General features: G+C 31.9%; 2 protein-coding genes across 3 annotated transcripts; one reads left to right on the top strand and one right to left on the bottom strand.

Moving 5' to 3' along the window:
* The first annotated feature begins 507 nt into the window (after window positions 1-507).
* On the top strand, window positions 508-12,534 carry LOC146533441 (uncharacterized). Of its 2 annotated transcripts, none has more exons than XM_085194166.1 (9): window positions 508-609; window positions 6,550-6,756; window positions 7,087-7,207; window positions 7,671-7,783; window positions 9,730-9,862; window positions 10,393-10,555; window positions 11,050-11,218; window positions 11,327-11,452; window positions 11,687-12,534. In XM_085194166.1, exons 2-9 carry the CDS (start codon window positions 6,555-6,557, stop codon window positions 12,244-12,246), a joined length of 1,587 nt encoding a protein of 528 aa, XP_085050292.1. In that variant the 5' UTR covers window positions 508-609; window positions 6,550-6,554; the 3' UTR covers window positions 12,247-12,534. The 2 variants fall into 2 exon arrangements, with proteins under 2 accessions (XP_085050292.1, XP_085050291.1); XM_085194165.1 differs by lacking the exon at window positions 508-609 and adding an exon at window positions 2,839-3,038.
* Window positions 12,535-12,644: 110 nt separating this feature from the next.
* Acsf3 (Acyl-CoA synthetase family member 3) lies at window positions 12,645-21,129 on the bottom strand. The gene is made up of 9 exons (XM_085194164.1): window positions 20,814-21,129; window positions 19,554-19,691; window positions 18,278-18,370; window positions 16,769-17,026; window positions 16,177-16,354; window positions 15,473-15,722; window positions 15,097-15,297; window positions 14,610-14,752; window positions 12,645-14,111 (listed from the first exon to the last, which is right to left on the bottom strand). The coding sequence occupies exons 1-9, from the start codon at window positions 20,962-20,964 to the stop codon at window positions 13,664-13,666; spliced, it is 1,860 nt and encodes a 619-aa protein (XP_085050290.1). The 5' UTR covers window positions 20,965-21,129; the 3' UTR covers window positions 12,645-13,663.
* Window positions 21,130-21,143: the final 14 nt, after the last annotated feature.

Below are 21,143 nucleotides of genomic sequence, written 5' to 3' on the forward strand. Positions count from 1 at the left end.
TATAAAAATATATTATAGTATTACATTATTATTTAAAAAGTTATTTGTTGTTCTCTTCATAATTATTTTATATAAGCGTAAAACATATTATTCATACCGTAAAATTTATTTTTTTGTAATTAGATTAATGTTAAAATCAATATAATGGTACGTATAAAGAAACGTTTTATAGTGGCACATAAATTACAAAGATGGTGCTAGCTGCTTGGATTAATAAATTGGTGGCAAATTTAAATTCCTTAATATTGAATAGATCAATAAAATTGTAAATGTAATCAATTGTTAATATTTAGCTTAACTTATATTTTCACTAACATTTACGCGATTATTTACGCTTAGAAAAAATGTTTATTAAATTAATTAAGATGTTTTTAATTCGATCCTTTATTTATTATGGTAATAAAATATTAGCTAAGTAGTAAATTTTACTTTTATTAATAAATTATTTTATAAGAAAAGTTGCAAACATCTATTATCATTTTTCAGTTTTCAACGTACATACAACATATACAAACGTTTGTCCGGCATTTTCAGTCAAAATGCGAAGTTATATTTTGCCATCCATCATGTATTTGAACGGATATAAGTTATTTATAAGAAAAATATAAGGTAACTATTTTATAATAATTCTGAAGTAGGTGCTAAGTGAAACAAACAGGCTTAGTAATTTGATATTCTAGTAAAGTTGTTGTAGCCTGACACCAACTTCAAAATTATACAATACTTATTTTCATTAAACTAAACTACTAAACTTAAACTCAAGGTAGCTACTGTACACAATCGAGAAGTTTCCTTAAGTGTCCTTCGTCTACATTTTTGAATCCCTAGTGACAAATGTAAAGTTCCCATTCTAAAGTTCTCAAGTCTCCTTTATGAAGTTTTCACTTTTTTTAAGGTTTGTCCATATAAATAAATAAATAATATCTTTATTTAAACACTTATACGTTGGTTAAGGTACTGTCCTCTTAAATGGGTTACAATATAGTCCGTAGTAACAGCGCCGCAGTGCCTCAGTAACTTTAAAAATAGATAGTTAAAATATTAATATTGTATATGTGAATGTAAGTTTCTTGGTATACGCTTTCTCATCAAAGCCGATTATTATACTTTTTATATAAAAAAATGAAAAATATCTTATGTTTTGGCTAATAAAAAGTGTGTAAGCGAGCGCAGCGTCAGTCTCTAGTACCTAACATATAAAATATTTATAATTTTAAGTGTATGCTTAATAACATCATAATTATTTCTATATAAATCTTTTAAATCTATTTTATTGTAAATATTAGGAAATAATACATACCATTTTGACCTAAAATTGTTAACGATCGACAATCGACGCAAGTAGATGTATAAGCCGCGGTGTTCAATTACATAGCTAGGTTACTATACCAAATGTAGTACATTCAAAGGGAAAATGTTTAGTGAAATAGGATTATATTTTAATTTATTCTGGCTAATACGAAATTAAAAGTAAGATTCTGCAATTAAAATACCCCTTATAAATTATAATATCGCTTGGAAACGTTAGTTTCTTAATGGGAACAGAGTGTCTTAGCACTAGGTTCTCGGATTCCCTCTGTCTATGTGTGCGGGTCACAGTGTGATGCTTAAAAAAATAGATCTAATATACCCACCCGTCTAATGAAATGAATGATGATGATGAAATGAGTACAGAGAGGCATGTAACCTTGTCCAAAAAATAGTAGTTATCGTTTTTTTAATTGTTAAGAATTAGACGATTATATAAATTACTAGCGGACGCGCGCAGCTTCGCCCGCTTATTTGCACTTTTAGGGGTGAATCCTAATAAACCATGAAACACGTGTTCAATGAAATAATTTTAGGAGTTTAAATTTCAAATCTTATAAAAATCGGTGGCGATTTAAAAAAATCTCCATACAAACTTTCAACCCCAAAAACAACCCCTTAGAAGTCGAATATTACAAATTCCCTTCTTAGCGAGCACCTACGTCCTATAAATAACTCTTATGCAAAATTTGAGATTCCTAGCACATGTAGTTTATGAGATTTCGTGATGAGTGAGTGACCTTTCGATTTTATATATATAGATAGATAATCGTCTAATTCTTAAGAATATGCTAAGTCTTAACAAACAATCGTTGCAATTTATTTTTAGGACCTATACTCAGAGAACATGAGTGTAATATTTTTTATCGTGAAGATGATTGCATCAGTAGATTCATTTCAGATACTCAGTTCTTGATGCAGAATTAATGCAAGAATTGTTTAAACTTACTAACTTAAATAACTTACTATACAAAAATTTTAAACCTTTAGTATTGTTAGGTTCAACTTGAACAGTTCACGTCCTCGGATGTTTTATTTTTTAAAAACTTACCTCTTTGGAGTTTTGTAAACGATTTTTTTCACCAAATCTTTTATGAGAGAAAATTTACAAGGTAACCAATAAGTAAACATATATTACAGAATTTTGGACCATTAAGTACATTTACCTTATTACAATTACCTTTAAAACCATTGATAAAATTTCATAAAAGAACTTCATAAGTAATATGTATCAACAATAAAAAATCAATGCCGTATAATCTAGCAATAAACTCTAAGCTCTAAATTTTGTCCTCGACTTTACATTCCTTATATTTAAATTAAAAGGTAACAAGCATAGTTACTAACGCATAGAACATAGTACATAAAACCTTAAATTTCAAATAATTATGTAATTATAATTTGTAAACATGGTAGCGGTATTCTTAAAGTTCACAGATGCAGATTCAGGTTAAAGCAACATTAAAAAAACAAGTTCGATTATTATTTTTTAAAAAGAAGTCGCGCCGGACTGTCCGCGTATAGCATACAGACACTATTGCAAAGTTTACGGGGCTTAATTCCGTTATTGAGCTCAGTCGATGTCGTTCTGTGTATGGGAATTATAGTTATATTTTGTTTTTATTATTAAATAATAGTTGCAAAGACTTTATATATTGTGGAAATTTTGTGAAAAGTGATTATTATGAAATGGTAGCAGTGTTTATGAGAATATATGGAATACGAAACGGGTACGGGCTATATAAGTTTATATTTTTTTGAAGATCACTTTTTTATTTTAATTTATATAGGTAATCTGTTTTTTTTTTCATTATATAATAAGTGTGGTACACCTCAGAAGATATTAAGTTACAAGTTTAATGATCTATGAAAATATGCTAAAAAAGATAAAATATATGTTAAATTTATATAATTTTTATATTTGCGTATTTACAATAACTTTATAAGAAAGATACTTCGAAAAAAAGTTGTGGTTTAGTGTCAAGACACTCCATTCTCAACTTAACGCACTGTATTTCATTCCCACAAGTGGAAAACAGACTCATATTACGTTTATAGTCAATGAATGTTCTACTGTGTCATGGTAGTCTCTACAATATGTTTTTACTTTTTAGTTTACGCTGTATCTCGTACATAGCAGGGTACCTATCCTCTACCTAGATACTTAGTGTTAAACCACTCCGTTCCCATTATGATACTTTCGTTCCCTTCTTGTCGCCGAATTCTCGATGCACTGTTGTGTGTTGAGTAGCTGGTAACGTCGTGCTTTGCCTCGTTACCAGAGCGAGGAGATGGAGACCCATAACAGACGCGTTTTCAAAATAAAATTAAAAATATAGGCGTAGATACCGACGAAATATAACGACAAAACTGTATAATACTTTTATTTTTAAAGTGGTTAGACTAATTTAGGGCTTCTATGCTACAAAAATAATATGTATGTGGTTTTTAGAAGGTAAATTTCGTAGGTACGTACTTAACAAGAAGATCATATTACATTACTGATATACTAGAAACTGAACCATGAAGGTAGGGTATATATTTCGTTGAAAACAATGAAAAAAATTAAATCATTATTTTTATGAAGGTAGTAAAATATTATCTATATACATTTGATTGGGTACCTATGTAAAAATTTTATAAAAAAATTTAAGCCCGGCAAAAAAATGTAGAGCCAAGAATTTTTAAAATTTAATTAGTTAGCTAATAAAATAAAGAATAGAAATCTAAAATCAATCGTATTTCAAAGGGATATTTGTATAAATTAAAGGATTCCTAATATAACAATCACCGCCAAGGTCAACCAGGTCGTCGTCGGTCGTCGTCGGTCGTCGTCCTTGGTGCTATCTAATAAATGCCACTACAAGTGTATAAAAAATCAGTAATTATATATAGCGACAGAATTATACACTATTTACGAATTATACACGTTCGCCTGTGGGACCTATTTTTGAGAGCTCTCCGCTGTTGAGGTCGTTACCTGTACCACCCATCAGTGCGGTTGAGGCCTTTTCGGCGTCATACGTTTGAAAAATATGTTATAATCTGGCGAAGGATCTAATGCAAAAATTTTACTTTTGTTTTAAATATACCTAGAAATAACTATTAATTCTATTTTTCACGAAATTAGGAACCGTAAAATTTTTAAACGAAGATAAATTCTGTGTAGATAATTAAACTAATCAATTTGCGTAAAACACAGATTTCAGATATATTTTTGTCTTTGTATCGTCCTAACGTAGTATAGATTTTCATAATTAGGTTAAACCGAGAACACATTGTAATTGAAGCTTAGAATCCGACATACTAGAGCAATTATTCTATGTCATTAGGTTAAGGCGAAGTATTGGTTAGATCGTAAATATGTATCTACTTAAGTATGTCACATAATGTAGAAAGAATATTGTATATGATAATAATAGATGATATTTATTATTGCGCTTTAAAATAAATAATAAAAAAGATAAATAATATTAATAACTCTACATTCAATTATGAATATTATATTCCTCTATCGATATTTTTTTATTTTCTCTTTCATTATTCTCTGTTTGCAAATTATTTCAATTAAATAACAAAATTTTAAAATAAGGGAAACTGTCGACTGGGCAATATTTATAACCCTACGGTCATATTAACAGGAAACTTCTGCAAGCTACCTGTAAAACCAGTTTTCAAAAGTATTAAGATTGGAAATTATCAACAACATTAATTGTTTATATAAACGTAAGTGTTTTATATAAACGAAAACGAGTGCTTTTACGTTATCAGCACACCCATCAAAGTATTACCACAGAGATTACCAAATCAATGAGCATGATATTGGCATTACCATTGGGTTTGATCCTTTTTTTCCTCATTGGGTTTCCTCATTTACGCTGAGGTCTGGAAGCGTTGCGTGTTGAGTGGCAGTACTCTACGTCGCGCTTCTCGACACCAGAGAGAAGGAATGATCACACAACCTGTCGCGTTTACAGTCACAGTTTTGTGCCTCTGGGTTGGACTGGCCTCATCTTCAACTTTTTATTAATAACTGTTAATTATACCAATTAAAATGGTTACATATAAAGTTTTTAGTCCTTGTGTCAGATAAAGGGCAACGCGTGCCATCATTGGGTATCAAAAATTTTATTTTTTATTATTCAAATTTATTGAATAATCAAAACAGAATATGTAAAATAGTTAGGTCTCATTAAGTCACACAACTAATAAATATATTCTTAAAACTTGTTTTTAAATTATCTGGTTCAGCTCGTGCTAAGGAGTCAACACTCACCGCTGTTTATTTTAAATTTTAACTTCTTAATTTTGATCACAGAAACATTGTCATTCCTAATATTTAAGACATTAAATTAGATATAGATTACTAGAGTTTAAGTTTTCTATCTAATAATACATACTCACCTACAATTCGCGAGGTTTAAGCTGAGCTTTGAATTTGAATTTTGCAGTTGTACTTATTCGGATACGAAATTATTATACAAATTAATGGAAATTAAATATCTTTCAGTTGGTCAAAATCGTTAGTTACAAGTGTGTAATAATATAAAAGTAATTTTAATTTAATAATTTTAAATAAAAGTGTATGGCTATTAATATTTTAATTTAGTATAGTAATATATAGATCATTTATTTTTGTTCACGTCCATATCCAGTTTAAAAAGAGAGGAGGAGTTAAGAGTAGTCAAATGCCTTGCTACATCCTAACGATCCTAACGAAACGAAAAAAAACAATATTTCCAAAAATGTTAATGAGGCATAGGTATAAAGATGGCTGCATTAAAAATCAAAATTTAAAATTTACAAAATCGTCTCTTATTGTATCTTCGGTCCAGTATCTATTATAACGTGATAGAAAGAACTGGTTACTCTTGTATATCCAATTTATATATTAAATAACGTTTTAATAATGTAAATATGATATTATATAATATTTAAATCGAGTGTTTTGAATTTATTGTACATTTTTCTTGGATTTATATTTTAGGTAAGTGTAAATATTAATATTCTTAAAAAAAATCAGCTTCACGCTGTATCCCGCACAGGCATTGCGTGTTGAGTGGCAGATTTCAACGCCGCGCTTTGTCTCGACACCAGAGAAATAAACAAATATTTCATCTCCTCGAGTGGGGATCGAACCCACAACCAGTCGGTTTTATAGTCACACTTTGTGCCGCTGCGTCACGACTGGCCTCTAAAATCAAAAATTAAACTTTAATACTATAACAAAATAACTTCTAGTTAAAATGAAGCTCCTCCGAGCGACCGACAATGTCCCAGCCAATGGTATCGCCGCCCTCAAGCAGACTGAAGTGAGGTCCTTCCACGAGAGATACACAGCTGGGGAGACCACTGGTGGGCTCAGCGTACTGTTCACAGTACTGTGCATTGTGGATCTGTTCGGAGTGTTTCCGGTGGTGGCTTTACCGAAGAGTATTATAGCATGCGGTAAGAATTCTTGTAGCACCTACTAATCTTAAAAAAATACAAATATGATGACGAGTATTTAAAAGTGATCACATATATCATATATGAATTACGCTTGTTGCTTGTTGAAGGTGAATGTGGATAGTCTCGGGTACATTGTTGGAATTGGCCAATCAATTCGGTACTTGGGTATTCGGTCTTCAATCAATACCAACAAATGCTTTTTTTTGGGCCGTATTTTTAAGCAGCTAAACTTTAATAAATGTAATACAATTTAATTTTCAATATATGTTCTTAAATATAACAATTTCATTATATATATATTACATTATATTTACTGTTATTTCACAGGCATCTACGGTATACCACTGGTAATATCAGTGTTCGCACTTCAGCTATATACAGCGGTGCTACTGGGCAGAAGTTGGTTGCTGGCACATGAAATATCTCCGAACATTAGGGAAAAGAACCGGTAATAGTAAAAACAAAATTACTTACTTAATTTTCTTTTCTTAAATTGGTTAAGAATAATCTTGATTAAGTTTCCTTTTAACAAAAAAACTAAATAAAATATGGAATCGCAAAATCCGTTTGGGAGCTACGATGCTGCGAAGTCAAAACAGACATACAGATACACAAATATATATATAGGAGACACACACCTACCTACAGCTTTACACTTATAGCATCAACCTTATTTTCATTTTAATTATACACTGTCATGTTTTTTTCTTATTCTTTTTTCTTTTTGAGTAAATAAATACTTCTAATAACGTGTACCTAAAAAAAACCATTACGATTTTTATTGAAGAGACATATTGGTATTTTGCCTTCTTTTTTATATAAGGATATTATATTAATTAAATAAAAAATGTTTATTAATTAAATATTTCTTAAGTGACAGAGTTTATAAAATACTGCTATGTATTTTTCAGGTTCCCATACGCTGCGCTAGCAGAATTGGCTTTTGGGAATAAAGCAAGAACTCTGGTCATATTTTTGATCGACGCGACAGTGTTTGGCGCCGGAATACCTAACTTTATATTCGGTAACTGGTTCAAGCATAGAGATCTCGCCCCGTATAAATTTTAAAAAACTCTCGACTTGTAATAAAGCATAATTCCAAACACGCTGTATCCCGCATGTAGCAGGATAGACAGAGAGACTCTTCCCGGCTTTCCACCATATTTTCGAGGCATAGCGTGTTGAGTGGGGCAAATTAACGCCGCGCTTTTGCCTTTGTACCAGAGCGAAGAAATTAAAATATTAATCTATACTTATACTATATATATTATATACTATACTATATATACTATTACTATAATTACCATCTATCTATACTAATATAATAAAGCGGAAGAGTTTGTTTGTTTGTTTGAACGCTAAGATCTCTGGATCTACTGGTCCGATTTTCATTGTTTTTGTTTTGTATGAAAGCTGCATTCTTCAGAAGTGCTATAGGCTATATAACATTACATTACACATATATACTAATATATTTTAAAGTACATTCTAATTTGACATGCAATTTATTGATATGCCATGTTAATAACAACCGTCGTTGCTACGCGACCGCTACCGCGACGTTTTGATATTCATCCTTATGAAAATAAATATAATAGTCACTTTTAGCATTTTATCTAGATTGTAATTATAGTTTACTGTATATCATACTAATAAATAATTAAGGAGATGTCTCTGATTCGAAATGACCTAGCCACCTAGCGGGCGGCACAGTATGACCGACGCGAACGGGCAGATGACGTTGACGGTTTTATAAATTTTCATACATTTTCGAACTTTATTTGTTGTTTATAATTAATTTAAAATACACTTTGATTCTATTCTTATTTTATTTGATATTGCCCGCTAAAATTATCCTACTTAATAGAGAGAAATGTTTAGTTATTTCGTAGAAAGAAAAGAAAATTAAGAAAAATTTAGGTACTTTTTCTAATATTAAGAATACCTATCCTTTAGTTACTTTTAATCCTTTTGTTAGTTCATTTCAATAACTCAGATAATTTTTTCTAATAATGTGTATCTACTTATTATTCTTTTTGATTATTTGAGCTTATATTTTCTTACTAATTCTATTGAGAATTGAAAATAATTTCATGAATATATTTAATAAATATTCTTATAGTTGAAGCAGGCGTAGCCGCGTCCACTCGTAAATGACAATTCATTCCCCCGAACGGAAACAAACCCGCAACTGTTGCTTTACAATTGTGTCAATGCTCCAGGACGACCTCTAACTACTTACTAATATATAAATGGATGTTCTCAAATACAAACGTTATCTAAAAACGATAAACAAACCGACCAAAAGTCCTGCATACTAAGTTGGTTGACCTTCAAAATCTTCAACCAGACTAGTTTCATCAAACTAGTCTGGTTCAAGCAAGATTATATTCGAGACTTATATTATTATAGTTGTTTTTTATTTTGGAATGCTTTGAACCAAAAGTGGCAGATGAATCAGCAATCATTATGTTATTATTGTTAGTCTAATGATAAGCCTATTAAAGTGTTAATTTATTTAATTTTAATTGGAAGAAGTGTCTAATGCTACAGCCACCCCCTACATTTTTTATTTTCTCATAGTTAATAATGTAAATGTGATCCTTTTCATGTATTATTAATGACTTCTCTTTTGCCTGGAAAACTCTGTATTTCTTAAATTTAAGCGGGAGTATCCCCTATTTGGGTAATAGGGGACATGGGACCTAAGACCCTCCCCGATTTGAAACGTCACACCTTAAACTTCGTGGACAATTAATTTTGATTGAATGACATGAGATTGACATTTTTTATAAGGCCTATCAGGACATGAAATGGTAAATATTTGTTAAAAAATAATATTCACTCACATTCACATTTTTAGATATACATTTTATCTTTAATTAAGTACATTGAAAAAATGTTGAACTAAATCTCCCAATATAATAGAAAGTGATTAATAATTTAATACTAATATAACTATGATTACAGCTTCTCAAAGTTTACAAATGTTCTGGTGGAAGATAACAGCGGGCGAGGTGCGAGTGTCGTACTGCCTGTGGATGATAGTGCTCGGGATCTTGCTATGCCCCGTCATGTGGCTTGGTTCGCCGAAACATATGAAGTATGTATTTTTCAGAAGTTACTTAACTGTCTTTTTAAATAAGCTTAGTTTAAGAAATATAGTAAAATACATTTTATAATGTTAAACATTTCCGTCTCTCTATTTGTATACGTACACCTCAAAACGTTAAAAAGTTCCGTTACCTACTGGGCGGATTTGAATGTAACTTTTTTTGTTGTAGAGCTTTTTGTCGAGAAGAATTAAAGATTTGCAAGATCTACCGAATCATAATAAAATAGCTAAAGTTAAAGAAAACAAATAAGGATAAATAAGCATATTACAAAAGCTGTCTATTATGGTAAGCAGCTTTCGCTGACAAAAAAAATATTGAAAACGAAGACCGTTGCTCAGTCGTTTTCCAATATATTTAAATTGTTCACATCTCCCACTCCAATAAAACAAAGCGCCGCGTCCACTTACCCAATCAGCACCAGCGTTGCCTCAAACTTTGGCTCTATATTTAATTAATAATTGGTAATAAAATTACGCATGACCTCTAAGGCTCAAATATAGCAAAATATTTCTCCCAGGCCTGTAGCCCTAACATCGGTGTGCATAGTAACAGCAGTGGCCATATGCACGTGGTGCTGCATCTATACAGACGACAGCTCGCCGCCGCCCTCCGCCGACGTGCTGCAGTACGCGCCCACCGCGAGAGACTTCTTGGTGGCTTATGGGATTATTGCGTTTCAGGTACCTACTTATATACACTTATTTTTGTTTGTTTTCTATATGTTGTTGGGTAAATAATATGATATGACTACTTTAGTTTTTTTTTGGAGCTGATAGTTTTATAGGGCATTAAGCCCTAGATTTTGCGCTAATTGACGTAAAATATTTAGTGTAATATGTTGGTAAGGCACCAATTGATTCAAAACGAATTAATTATCATTGTACTATAAATGAATTCATTTAATATAAATATTTTCGATACCAAACGTTAAACATTCATCAGCCAGATATTATAACCATTTTTAAATTAAATTAAATCAGTTTCATGGTGTATCCCGTATACATCAGGGTAGGCAGATACGGGAACCTAAGATACGGAGTATCTTTCGCCTAGTATCTTCTTCTCTCTTTCGCCAAATTCTGGAGGCATCGCGTGTTGTTTGACGGAACCCAACACCACGTTTATGCAATAATCAAAACTATCCAAAATTCAAGTTTCCTCTCCTACTTTCCAGTTCGACATCCACCCAATGTTACTAACGCTACAAGTGGATATGAAAGACAGTCGTAAGATCAACACGGCGGTGCTCAGCGGGTTCATTATAACCGGCTTCATGTTCATGGTCACTTCGTTGATGGCTGCCAACAGATATGGGAATAACGTGGAAAGCAATATTTTACAAGGCAAGCATATGAAATAACCGACAATGTAGTTTTTTTTTAGGAAACATATAAAAATTTGATTATTTGATTTTTGATTATAAATTTTTGATTATTTTAAATATGTTTTAGGTATGCCACCATCAATCACGCTGTACATAGTGGCGCTCCTCGTGACGCTGCAGCTGTGCTTCTCCAGCGCCGTCAGCAGCACCGCGCTGTTCCAGCATATTGAAGATTTTCTTAAAATACCTCAAGGTAAATTACATTTTTTAATATTATTAAAAATTATAATAAAGCATACCAACTATTTACATGAACGTAACGGTTGTGGAATGAATTTCCACCTGGGAGAATTATTTTGATTTCCTTGCTATGTTATCAAGACAAAAAAAAACAAAAAGTAAAATAAAAAAAAAGACAAAGTAATTATTTGAGAAATGAAAATGATATTGTATTTTTAACGAATAATTCCAATGTTATTTGTTACAGAGTTCTGCACAAAGCGTTGCCTGCTCCGCTCTGGCATAGTTTTGCTGGCAGTGTTCCTCGGAGAATCGGTACCTAGGTTCGATCTTGTCATGGGTCTAGTTGGCTCCACACTTACCGGCCCACTAATGTTCGTTTTCCCACCATTATTCTTCATACGCCTTTGTTACGTCCGATCACAAATGAAGAACTTACTCCCACAACGGATAAAACGAAAAATAGTACGCTTCGTCGAAATTGAAAATCAACAGCTAAACAATCGAAGACAAAATGGCGACGTGTCAAAATTGCCGCTTGTCATTAACAGGGTACAAACTCAATATAGAACATTTACCGATTTCGAAGACATGGGGCCGGATATCGATATGAACGATTATTCAATTAGGTGGTACGATGTTACTTTTGCGATTATCGTTATGTTAATGGGTATTTCTGCAACTATTGTGGCCACTTTGTCCAGTTGGTCAGATGCTGTATCGTCCGCTGAGTTTGCTCCGCCTTGTCTGTTAAACGCGACTGCAGCGGCCAGATCTTTTATTGAAACGACTCGCTTGGAAAAATAATAATAATCGATTGAAAAAATCTCAACTTTTTATAATTTAGAGTACCAGTCCGAACTGAAGGTATAGTGATACTAAACTTCTACTATACTTTACATTGCTTATTCCTGATCAGCCATTGAAATATTAATAATATTATTTAATAGTGTGATTATTAAGTGTTATATAATAATAGTAATATTACAGTTAAGTATAATTGGATTCTATTATTGACTGAACGAAAAATATAAGTACTGGATTGCATAAATGTATATATTGTGTGTGTAAAAATATATTATTATAAATAGCTTTTTTAAGGATTGAAGTTATTAAAAAAAAATTAAATCCTATTAACTTTATACAAGTAATCAGCTACTTACCGTAGCTAAATTGGTAAACTAAAAAATAAATCAAACAAATGGTTTTACAAAAATATATCTTTTATTGAACAAAACAAGAATAAATATTTTAATATAATTAGGCAAGTCAGTCCATTAAAACCTGTTTGTATACACTAATTAAACATAAATTTGTGACTTATTTGCTTAAAAGCTTATTGCACTACTGACACATTTTTTTATACTACAAAAAATATTTTTATTTGAAATTACATACATATGTACATATTATAAAATAATTAAAAACAAATTATAATTGGCAACGTAGTTACATATAATTAACATTCTTAACAAATGAAATAAATTATTCAACAACAAAAACAAATAAAACAATATTTAAAAATATAATGGCTACTACTTGTGCTAAATACTATATAAATATAAATACTTTACTATATGGGATTTCAATATGCAATTACCGTAAAAAAAGTTATAGAAAAAAATAAATGCACGCCTTTTATATTATGAATTATTATTATTTACTAACAACTTGTGTAAAAGTTTTAAGTTTGCACCATTTATTTTAATATACATAAAACTTGAGACATTCTTGTGACAAAGTGTAGAGTGTGTAACGAAATTTTTATTTTGTGAATCTTTTTCATGCCATTTTATTATGTAACCTAGCTTATTTTATTATAATAACATTTTTGTCTTTCATATATTATTATGTCTATTAAATATAAATGTTTATTACTAATTCATAAAATACACTGGAGCCTTTTGTAAAATCAATTTGCTTTCAAATTGTTACTAAAGACCTCTTTAATTAATTAGAAAATTCTCCATGGTTAAAGAGAGACAGCAATGAATATTGCTATCTTTTTCTAAAAAGGAGAATCCTTTAACCTCGTTAGTTTAGTATTTTCTGTAAATATGTAGTATTTTTTTCATGGAGTATATTATACACATTATAGCAATATTTCAGTATACGTTAAGTACTATTTATTTTATATAATATAAATAATCATCGATAAAAAATCGACATATCGTTTCTATTCAAATGGCCGATATCAGACATAACAAAATTAATTGCAAAAAAATTATGCCTTTTTAAAAAGCAATTTATCACCAAATTTTTGCTTTATAACCTTCTTATCTAATTTACCCATAGCGTTTCGGGGCATTTCGTCAACTATTAACATAGTTTTAGGCAATTGATATGGCGCTAATTTTTTTCCGGCTTCATCTTTAAGTTCTTTTAATGTCAAACTAGTTTTATCTTTTAAAACGACAACAGTAGAAACAATTTCGCCGTAGCTATCGTCTTCAATGCCCACTACGGCTGCATCTAGGACATTCGGGTGTTCTAAGATGGCGGACTCCACTTGTAAAGCACTTACTTTGTAGCCGCCCGTTTTTATTATATCCACTGAGGTTCTTCCCAGAATTCTGAATTTTCCATTGGAATAAGAAGCCATGTCGCCAGTTCGGAACCAGCCGTCTGGGGTGAAATCTGGAGAGTCGGGATTTGGTGCTCGGTTCCAGTATCTGTGAATTAAAAAACATTTATAAAATTTGCTGAGCCCATCGTCACACAACGGCACAGCGTCTGACTGTAAACGCTTCACCTGTATCCCACATACAGCAGGATAGGCAGAGGGAACTTAGTGTTAACATACTCCGTTCCTGAAAATATGGCGTGTTCCGAATCCTGAAGGCATTGCGTGTTGAGTGACGGAACTCTACGCCGTGCTTTGCCTCGACACCAGAGCGAAGAAATGAAAATATAAATTAAAATAAATATTCTATTCCTCGAGTGGATATCGAACCCACAACCAGTCGATTTTACAGTCACACTTTGTGTCCCTGCGCCACGACTGGCGTAGACTGTAAACGCGAAGATTGTAAATTCAATTCTCACTCAAGGCAATAAGTTATTTTCATTTCCTCTCTCTGGTAACGAGGCAAACGCGGCGTTAAGATCCGCCACTCAATCACGCAAGCCCTCAAGAATCAGGCGGAAAGCAGTGGAAAAAACAAACCTACCTAGTAAATACAGCAGGTCCTTTTAACAAGAGCTCTCCTTCGTAGACACCTTCTTCGTTGGGTTCCACTATATTAACGTTGGTCTTCCATTCGTTCTCTTCCACGACTTTGCCTGGTGCAAGATTTAGTTTTTCCAGTGAAATCTAGATAAAATGATAAATTTATGTTTTATTTTACAAAATCATATAACCAATAATATATAACATACACGTATTTTTAGACACACAGTTTGCTTGGTAGGGTCGGGAACATGAATTATTCTAAAACAAGGAGAAATTTAAAATATATACACGAATAAGTGTGCGCGCGCGCGCGTGTTACACACAAACGCGCGCGCGCGCATACCTACAATAGAAGTTGCACTGACTGACCAATCAATACGTGTGCGTTTATGCGTGTATACTTGTGAGCGTTTATTCATGTGTCATGTGCGTGCACGTGTATATGTGAGTGCATTGCATGAGGGAGGGAGTGCGTGTGTGTATACCTGTAAATCGGGTTCATCACTGTGCACCACAAGGAGCGGCTTCAGTAAGCCGTCGGCGCTGGCGGCAAGTGCGGCGCCGACGGCGGGCAGCGGCGCGCCAACGTGCGCTACCGTGCGCGCTTGCACCGGCCGGTACGGGTTGCTGAGCGCCATGCCCACCTCCGACATGCCGTAGCGCTCGAGGAGCTTTATACCGGATATCTGGTTGGAAAAAAGTTACAAATAACTATACCATAATTATAAAAATGAAAAAATAATCACATACGTAATATATATTTAAATACAACTATCTATTAATTTTACTAAGAATACTTTGTAGTACTTCTTCTAAGAAGAATTAAACAAAACAGAAAAAGTAAACAAATTATAAACTCACCTCTTCCCACTTATTAAACAACGTCTCAGGCAGCGGTGCCGAACCGGCACACATCAACCTCATTTTCGTCGAGAGTGTGTTCCGTACATACTCTCTGGTCTTGTTATCAGAGAACATATTATCATAATCGGTCACTAGCCTTGAATACATTGCTGGTACCCCGTGGAACACTGATACTCTATCTTCTTTGTCATTGCCAAGTAGGCGTGCCCAGACGGCAGGTGATGAAAATGAAGGTAGCATACGAATCCTGGTTTGATATGACATTACATTGATATATTAAATTCGTATAATTTTATTCTTAGCATATCTCCATGTTGGTAATTACATAACATTACGATTTTTTATTTATTTTTTATTAACATAAACATATAGGGCATCGTGTCGCAGTGGGACAGGGTCTAAATATAAATGTAATGGTTGTGGGTTCTAATGTCCCCTCTGGAGAATGCATTGGTGTATTTTTCCGCTCTGGTAACATCTTTACCGCTTAGCTTGCATGCTTGCAAAGCAAAAGAAATTCATCCCTTTTCTCCTATTAGACAAAGTGCAGCATTGGGTTCCCTCACACATAATGTTATATATTATAATATATATTCTACTAAGTATGCCAAAATATCCTAGACATACTTGGCGGCCAATATTTTTTACTTGGCAACCTTATTTTTGCACACAAACACAAAAACACACAAAACAACAATTACCTAGCACCAGCTGCTAAGCTCGCATTCAAGGAATTCAATTGACCATGAATATGGTGTAACGGCAGTGTGTGCAGTACCACATCGTGGCAGGAATACTGCCAGGCTGTATGAAGCGCTGATATTTGAGTGTTGAGCATTTTGTGCGTCCATACTACCCCTTTTGGTTTACTTGTTGTACCTGAAAGGGAATTTTAATATTTTTTAATCTTATATTTATCTGGATCCTGTAGTGCAGTTAATTGATTACACCTTAACAATGTACACGAATAAATAGAAATCAAAATGAATATATTATATAACTATAATAAGGCCAGTCGTGGTGCAGAGGCACAAAGCATGACTGTAAAATCGACTGGTTGTGGAGACTCCCACTCGAGGAGATGAAATATTTATTTAAATTTATATTTCCAATTCGACGCTCTGGTATCGAGGTAAAGGAGGCGTTGAGTTCCGCCATTCAACACGCAATGCCTCCAGAATTCGGCGGAAAATAGGGAACGGAGTGTCTTAACACTAGGTCCCTCTGCCTATCCTGCTGTGCGCGTGAAAATGATTTTTTTTTTAAATAATCTATAATCAGAAATGGACTCACCACTAGTATAAATAAGCATAGCATCTGAATTGCCATACCAATTGTTTGTCTGACCCACTTCCTTCAAGGATACACCTTCATTCTTTGAGTCCACTTTCTCATCAGGCCTAGACGTGATGATGATAGGTTTAGACAGACTCTGGGCTATAGGATGGAGAAGCTTCTCGAAGTTCTGGCTACATATGACCAAACTTGAACTACTGTCAGTTATAAAATACTTTAGCATTTCCGCTGGATGAATAGGAGTTAGAGGGACGGCTGAAATTAAATATTTGTGTTCTTACATTAAAATAGATCAAAAATTATTACACATACAAATTATTTTCCAAAAATGATCAAATTGAAAAGATTAAATATCAAATCGTATCAACGTTCTAAATTTCAAATATTGTCTAATCTGTTCAATTTCTTAAACAATGAAAATTCAAATATCGTAGTAACGCATCTCACGAGGCCTGAATAAGTCTATAGCAGCAGAGAATATTTCAATAGTGTTAAACGTACAGAAAATATTTTCAAACGTATAAATGTTTTAACGTAACGGGACTCGGACCCATGCATGTGAAAACTGTCCAAACACTAATCAATAAGGCCATACGCTCTAAGTAAAAATCTGTATGAAAAACCAGACCAACAGGTGGATCTATTGTTGATGTACCTACTAGTTAATATATAATGTACCTACAAATTTCTTAGACAGATTATAAATTATTTTTTTTGCGTTTGACCGCATCAAGTCTGGTGAGCGTTAATGCGATCTACGGTGGTGCACGCTTGCCTAGCAGATACCTATTCACTCTATTTTGAAATCCCTCATAGTGTATGTCTTGGGAAATACAGATGCCAGCAATGAGTTCCAATCTCTCGCAGTGCGGATGAAGAATGTAGCCTACATTCTTCATCCGCAAAGCGTTTCGTTCGTACGGTAGGAATTTCTACCATGTACGGATGGCGTGCGGATGGTGTATCAAATACATAATATTAAATAAATATATGTTATAATACCTATTATGTCGTAAATTATTTCATTGCACAATATATTGCTCGCTTATCATCAAAATCAAGTCACATAATAAAAAGATAAATGCATTTCAGTCAGCACTGATAATATGCTAAGATGAGAGCTTTATGCAATTTCTTTTTTTTTAAGTTTTCCCTATAAAAATTATATTTTTTTTCATTTACAGATATACATTTTGGCTAATTTCAATTAAACGTTATCATTTTGATCTGCATGTATTGAATTAAATAATATTTGAGTACCATGATCTATTCAGCCATCTAATAAAGTGTACTAAATTTAGTAAGTCTATATATTATGTTTGTACGTCCACAAATTCCTTCGAGACTAAAACTCATATCGAGATTATTCTTTTTTTGGGGATCCGATTCCGCGCATTTATCTCAAAATCGTGTATATGTATCCAAATCTACTGAAATCAATCATCCAAATGTACTGAAATCAATATAAAATAGCATAGGAAAAATCAAGTCCAAAACAAGACATACCAATGTTTCCTGTCATCCATATGGCCCATTGCACTATCACGTGAGACGCGTCGTTGCTGCACATATACGAAATTGTGCGTTCTCTTTCACCCACTGTAAAACAATATAACAGAAAGTTTATTATTGTTTTTATATTTTATACAAAGAGAGATCTTCTCTTAAAACTTTTTTTTTCATTTTTTTTTATTTTTAAAAACAAAAAAGTGTCTTAATATATTTTTTAGCTTCACGCTTTATCCCTAGCGCGCCAGAGAGATTGAAGCTCTAAACACTACGGACTCTACAAACCTCTTTCGCCTAGTCCACTGTCATCTACTCTTTATACATGACCTTTAATTTAATCTATATTTTTCTATTCTATCCAGCTATATATGAGGGAAGTAAAATATGTATATATAATCTATGATATACTATCTCTTTTACCATACAAGCTCTTTCGTGTGTTCTTCATACGAAGTGACATTGGCGCAGTAATTTTGTGCTCAAATGGCATACTCGGAGCGACATAATAAAAGAACAATAGAACAGGAAGTGGAAATATAAAAAAATATATTTATTTCTTTGGGTGGGAATTGAACCTATGAACGTTGAACAAATTCTTTTATTTTAAATACTCAAGGAGCAAATGACTCATCATAATCAAGTTTCATTGATATATATTCGACATGATAGAATTGATAGGCCATTATTGATAAAAGAAGTTACGTAAAACCGTTTATTGACGCATTTTTGTAGCATCTTTTTAAGTTATCTTATTTATAAAGTTTGCCAAATATGTACGATATAGATATATTATCAAAGTACGTGTGTGTCTGATATGAAATTGTATAAAGTGAAATGATATAACATCCGAGATTATTCAGAATATTTTTACTATATAAACTTAAATATTTATTTTGGCAAGTTTTATATGAAACATTTTTAAATGGAATTATCACATATTATTTGGTATCGGAGTAGATGTTCAATTTGAAAATATTGTAAACTTTAGCAGCTCTATGGGTGGTAAAGAAGATGAAGAAGAGCTATTTAAATATTTATATATCAGTATTTCATAAAGTACTTTAAAAGTTGTGGGTCGATTCCCACTCAAAGAAAGACTATATTATGACAGAATTTGATGTGATGATCTGACAAACAGACTAACTGGACATTTTTTTCTTGTATATGATAAAAAAAATTACAATATGAAAGATACAAGTAGATAATTAAATTAAATTCAAAAATAAATCTTAAACTTTAAGTTACTAAAATTGTATTAAAAATATCTACTTACATAACTCAACCGCAATATCTTTACTAAGTGCTGAGGCTGCCTGGTAAAGGCTGGCATAGGTGTAAGAACCGATTTCATCTTGCAATGCAATTCGTGAAGGGAACAATAGTGCCCTCTTAAATACGGGTACAGCACCTCCTATTAAAAAGTTATAAAAGAAAATTACATATATTATTTATATATAAGAAATATACACAGAATATATTTTATAGACATTAAATATTATTATGTTTTTATTTATCTTAATAATACAACCAAAAATTTTTGTTAATATAACTTAAACTTTCTACAAATATTAAATATTTAATCAAATTATCTCCCAACTTCATAATAAATAGTTAATGTCAATGATTACACAATTTTATCACTTTATAAACAGTGCAATCAATATACAACAACATTTTTTGCATTGTATCCGAAATAGCAGGGAGCTATTTCGGACAATGCAAAAAATAGGTCATAGGTGCATAGGTCAATCATCCTAATAGTCAAATCAAGTATTAAGTTTTTAAAAACCAATTCTAAATTATTATATTAAAAAAACCTCATATTACTTATCTATTGTTGACATAATCTTATATATTAAGTAAGCATATTTTAATTTTAATTATGTAGTTGGATAAATATACTCAAATTTATAATTAGTTATCACAATACATATTTTACATGTTTTGATCATATTCTTTGATATAACATGCATTATTTAAAAAGATATATTTATTTTGCTTTTAGTTATAAAAACAATCTAATTTAAAATACTATTATTATAGATTTAATCATGCTAGTATTTTTTTTTGACACACTGTATTCTACATAAAACAAGATAGGCAAAGAAAATCTATAGTGTCTATATAGTGGTAATATATTCTATTTCAATTTGAAACATTCTATGTTGTGAGCAATGTCTCACAACATCACATTTTGTGTAGACCAGAGTGGGGAAATTATTTTTTTGCCCACATACATTACATTTACAGTCAAACTCTATCCTAAAAGTCACAAAGTTCTCATAAGGGGACAAAAATTATAATTTTAATATACTTTTGACATAAATTGATGGCACATACAGTTTTAGTAACTATAAACTAAAACTATATATGGATGAAAAACATTTTTAAATATATTTATCCCATAAAATAATAATAATATATACAGTATTATATCAGTATATTTTTATATATCAATCTTTAAATATAAAGAAAAGCAAATAAAAACATATAAATCGGAGTATAATCAACATAATAATCAAATTTTACATACCATCTTTAATATCTCGATTGTAAGAGTTTAAAAGCTCAGGCACATATTCTTCTTTCACAATAGCATTGGAAGAACATCTAAAAGCTGGAAACCCATAAGGTTTTCTCAAAAGCCGGTTAATTAAGCGTAAATTACGAAATGTTAATTCCATTATATTTATTATCTAAAGACAAAAAATATTTCAATGATATTTTATTACGCTAGTACTGCTTACGCACGAGATAGACAAGATTTAAAAAGTTGTGTTTATCGAAAAACTAAAATTGTTAAACAGTTAGATAAGAAAACGATAAGGTTATGTTATTGAAGTAAAAAAGTTTGAACTTTGAA

Source organism: Heliconius melpomene, chromosome 12 (assembly GCF_056956725.1).
Source record: "Heliconius melpomene rosina isolate 202511_hmr_F chromosome 12, ASM5695672v1, whole genome shotgun sequence".
Lineage (NCBI taxonomy): Eukaryota > Metazoa > Arthropoda > Insecta > Lepidoptera > Nymphalidae > Heliconius > Heliconius melpomene.